This window comes from Thalia democratica, chromosome 6 (genome assembly GCF_965202585.1).
Source record: "Thalia democratica chromosome 6, ktThaDemo2.hap1.1, whole genome shotgun sequence".
Taxonomy (NCBI): Eukaryota; Metazoa; Chordata; class Thaliacea; order Salpida; family Salpidae; genus Thalia; species Thalia democratica.
The window spans coordinates 64,423,125-64,428,452 of NC_139170.1; the positions used below are offsets into that span (position 1 = coordinate 64,423,125).

General features: G+C 25.3%; 1 protein-coding gene across 1 annotated transcript; it reads right to left on the reverse strand.

The window, feature by feature from the left end:
• Positions 1–2,714: 2,714 nt before the first annotated feature.
• On the reverse strand, positions 2,715–4,148 carry LOC145839322 (kelch-like protein 25). Its single transcript, XM_082946913.1, has one exon. It carries the CDS (start codon positions 4,146–4,148, stop codon positions 2,715–2,717), a length of 1,434 nt encoding a protein of 477 aa, XP_082803039.1.
• Positions 4,149–5,328: the final 1,180 nt, after the last annotated feature.

Sequence of the window (5,328 nt, forward strand, 5' to 3'; positions counted from 1 at the left end):
TTAATATTTAATTTAGTAAACTTAGCTTGATTAATATTAAACCTCTAATCTATCTTGTTTTTTGAGCTAAGATTCTTATTAAAATGTTTTTTCGAAGCTTTGCTTGAAAAAATTAACTTTTTAAATGTTTTTATTTTTATCAGCTTACTGGAGCTATACATAACAATCGAAGTTAACAAGTTTTTCTAAATATCTTCTTGTGTAAAATTCTTACATCAAAGTAATTATTGACTTATTTTGTTAACAAAACTTAGGAAGTATATCTGGACAAAAATTATAGCTGAAAATAAAAAGAAACATGTATATGCATTTATAGTTTTTAGGCAGAAAGAATAAACTTAAATATCAAAAATTTATTAAAATGTTTAAATTAAAAATTAATAAGTTTGTACATTGTTATCTGTTTTGTCAATTGTATCTACGAATCATTATTAAAAATAGCAATGTAATCAAAAAATTAAAAATTATAAACCTATTTAACTTAACAACACTTTAAAACCTTAAATAAACACTGTTTGATATTACTTTATTAATAGAATGTGTAATGTTATATCAACTAAGTTAGTAAGTTGTCTAAAACACCTATTTTTAAATAGTAAAATTCTACCTAATTAAATAAAAAATCTTAATCAAAATAACGATATACAAACAGTACTTATTTTTTATAAAACAAGTACGTACAGTTTACTTTTAGTAACACTTATTAATTTTTCGTTAAATTTATGTTACAGACATAGTATGTAAACTAATACGGGAAAACGTCACAACAAATATAAGATAGTTTTACAAATGTGTCACTTTCCCTGAGTATTGATCTCTATCTAAATTAATTATTTGAAACAGCTGCGCTACTCTCATGAATCTTCAATCATTATTATTCAACCAATTACGTAAGCTAAATGGTATTTTAGTATGTAAATTAGAACATCAAGTTTTTTCAAAACTAGTTGAGTTTCGAAGTGGAAAAAGATAGATACTTTACATAAGTTAACTAAAAACATATAAAGAATTGTGAACTTTAAAGTATTTGTTTGTAGTTTATTTAACGTTACGAAAGTTGTAAGTATAACTTATTTTTATTGTTTCAGAGTAATATGAAAACTGGTATTGTTGACTTTCATTTTCGTTTTTAACAAAAACGTCGGAAACAATAAATATAATAAAGTCCGTTTTACTTTAAGACCTTATAGAATACTCAAACATACACATTCTTTTTTTTTTTACTTTTAAGCTTCATTATTTAATGTATATAATAAAAAGAAGCAAAATATTTTATAACTAATAAAAATATAAAAGCTTTTATAAATTCTAACGTTCTGAAACATAGAAAAACCTTTATAGATATTTTTTTTTTATTTTGAAGTTTATATTTTAAAACCGGTTTGAAAAACACTCAAAAGCATTCAAAAACCTTTTTTGTAAATATAGAAATAAAAAAACATTTTTTTCCTGCATTAAAATTAGACTTTTTTCTAAACTGCAACTTTCAACATAACATTTATTTTAAGTATATAAAATATGTTATTCTATAGTACCTGGTTTGGTTAAAGAATTACTTTTATTTTGTAAATACAAATTAGTGTTTACTACCCTTTATACATATTATTAAAATTCTAAAACTATTTAGATATTTTTTTAATATACTTAATAACTAATAATAAGTAATCATCGCATCCATCTATGATACTAGTTTTAACCTAAACTAGGCAAATATTTATTATTAAAAAAATCGGATTTTCATTTTTAAATAAGACACAAATTGATTCGATCTCATAAAAGCTTTTGTTTGACGTTTAAAGTCAAAATCATGTATAAAATAATTTTAGTCGAACGAGCAGATTAGGCTACAATTAAAAATAGGATTACTATTGTAAGATACATTAAAACTTACGACAACCATAAATTTATTTTACAAAATAACAAAAGTACAATGTTTCCTGAAAAGTACTGCAACTTGATATATTATCGAATAATTTAGTTTTTTTTTGACCCTATATGAAACTCCTCAATGTCTTGACTAAACAACAAAACTTTGAAAGTTAAATGAAATTTAATTTTTATCAATTTTATAGTGAAGTTAAAAACTTTTAATCACATTTCTGGTAATATATAAGGAAAATTGTCAAAAACTGTAAAAAACCAAAAAACTAAAATTGTTGTATAAAATAGTTTTTACCAGAATTCATAAAACCTAAAAAAATGTTATAGTGCCAAAAATTAATTTAAAATGTTTCATTAATAAAAAATGTAACCATCTAAGAATTTTTTATAAAATTTAGTAAAATGATATAATTACGTTGTAGCAAAAACGTTTTAAAGACAACAATTTTTTTTTTAAATCAAAAAAAACCTAACAACTTTTTCTTTATTTTTGAGGACTATATCAAATTTATGCTTACTACTTAAAACAATGTTTTTAAAGTTATATAGTTGTTTAAAAAAGCTTTTAAATTTAAACATACTTGTTTTTATTTTCTTAAGTTGACCTTTTGTAGGGCTTATACTTTTAAAACCACTGTAGTAACTGACTATTATATATATGTTAAATATCATGTATACTAAATTTAATCTACTTAAGAGTAAATTAAAAACTTACAGTTAAGATAATAAACTAAATCTGAAACATTCATTACAATATAAAAAACTAAGAATTTTCGTCACTTAAATACTTTTTTTATGTAAAAAAAAACATAAATCAGTTTGTTGCTAATTTTTTAGATTAAATATTTTTGCAAGGCTACAAAAGAATACTCAGAAATGTTTTCAATGACTGAAGTTTTTATGCAAGTTTCAAACCACGTATTTCTAGTTACGTCATAAGTGGGAATTTTTAAATTGCCGTCATTATCCGAAGCGAAAACATCATCGAAAACAAAGATTTTGTCAGCAACGGTGTACAAACATTTAAGGCGACCGGAGTTATAAAAAGTCCAAGCAAATTGCTCTGTAAAATAGTTGTTTGCAATAAAAGTAAACTGCTTTGTCGAGCAATCATACACTTCATGAGTCACTAGGTCGCCCCACAAACAATATTCTCGTTGCACCCCACCGATTACAAACATCTTGTTTCCTTTCGAAATCAATCCCGATTTGTACCGACTCACTTGCGTTTGAGCGGGCAAATACGACCATTTGTTGAGATGGTGGTCGTAAGCTTCGACTGTTTTCAAGTTTACGTTAATATTGTTAAATTTTCTACCGCCGACTACCACACACTTACCGTTAAACACAGTGCAAGATGCAAATAACCTTGATACATTCAAGTTCGCTCGCTTATTCCATCGGTCATTGCTGGGATCGTAAACCGAACAGTTCGATAACTTGTGTAAATTATAAGTATGGTGAATTATGTATATTTTACCCATAAACGCGCACCCACAGAAGTCATCACAACCTGGCGAGAAACCCGCACCTTTAAGGGGGGCCAGTGACTTCCAACAATCACTTTTTGTGCAATAAACTTCAAGAGAGTTTAAGTCAAGAAATTTGCTTGTGTAATCACTGCCACCTGAAAAACAATAAACTTTTGTACCAATAACAAAAGCCCTGCTTCTTGACCTTTGCTTGTTCATTTCACTTGTTATCTTATACTTTTTCATTTTCATACCGTCTATGTCGTACAAACAAGAAAATTTTCTAACATTTTTGGTAGCTCTATCTTTTCCGCCAATTAACATTATTATTTTGTTGTTTATAATTTTGCTGTAGTGTCTATTTTCTAACAATGTTTTCGGTGAGCAAATGTGGTGGTTTTCTTTGACTTTTAGAGCATTTAAAATTATATTTTTACATTCAAAAGAGCTTGAGCTCAAAGGATGAGCTTGCACAACATCAACTATTATTTCTTTTGTTAACAAAGGTAATCGAACTAGTTTTAAAAGTTCGTGAATAAATTGTTTACGTTCACGTTCTTTGTACGATATCCAATCTACCACTGCATTGAAAATTTCAATTTCTGAGTCTATTTTCAGCTGGGATGAAGCAATCAAGTTAGCAATGTCTTTATAAGTCAGCTCATAAAAGGTTTTTACATCTATTTTTGTAAGATAATGCTGCAAGAAGATGTTATAAAAGTATTCTTTTAGGTGTCTGAGGTTTAGTAGTTTACAAAGTTTGAAGTAAAAATGGTAATTTTCCAATGTAAGCATTTCTTCGCAAATATATTGTTGAACTTTGGTACCCCCAAGTAAATCTTCTGCCTTTAATAAGTCAATGATGTTTGTTTGATTCAGTTCTAGTTTACCTATAGTTAAAAAGCTTCATTAGTTTTCTATATTTCACACTGTGTAATCATTACTGTACAATTTCTTATATAAAATGTAAATATAAACTTTACCAGATAAGGAACAGATACATTTTAATAAGGAAAAAAAGTGTTTTTTTTTTCTCCTATGTAAGTTTATAGTTTTTGGCTAAGTTCTGTTGTTTATGTTAGTTAAATAAAACAAATTAAACAAGTTTTTTAACTTAAGTTAGAAAAAAAAATTATTTTGTGTTGTTAAATACTAACAAATAACATCGTAAAAATCGCTTCTAAAAAATTTAACTACTGTTATTACTTATTTTGTTTGAATTATATAAAAAAATAATATTTTTTGTTTTTTGGTTAGTAGGAATACATAAAAGTAAAATATACAGTAATGTTTAAAACTATATGTTTTTTAACCTTTTGATTATTAACATTTGCTTTTTATTTTAAAATATTATAAATATAAGCGTTTCAAAAAGTAGAAAACAACTACCTGTAGTTAAAAAACTAAACATGTTTTGCAATGTTAAATCAGATATACTCGTTAGGTTAAACGTTCCTTTCTTGATGTTCTTAAAATGTTTTATTGTTCTAAAGTATCCAAAGTTTTCGTAAAGAAAATCAAACGAAACATTAAAGTTATTCTGTCCACAACCTGCTTTTAACACCGCAGTAATATTTGCGTGATCTGACTTTCCAATTTGATATTTATTCAAGTATTTTCTTAGTACTTGCTTCAAACTTTGTGTTTTTTCTATACTGTCGTCGAGTAAATATGGTGAATTTTGTGAATAACAGTTTCCCATTTCTTTATATTATAAATATCTTTTATTTATTATTTTATTTGAACCTAAACTTTTTCTATTTAAATTATTAAAGATTAATTAAAAATATTTGATTTTGCACTTACTAAACTAAAGTTTTTTTGTTAATATATAAAGTCGACGCTAATTATGATGTTTTATTGTAAACATGTTTGTAAAATACTTAAAATTAAAAATAACATTAAGAATATAATGTATTTAAATTTTAATTGTAAACAATTTTACATGTCATTTCGTGAAACCTTTTTTTTTATA

Coding starts and splice junctions, on each gene's coding strand:
- LOC145839322 (XM_082946913.1), bottom strand. CDS start 4,148: ATGCTTACATTGGAAAATTACCATTTTTACTTCAAACTTTGTAAACTA.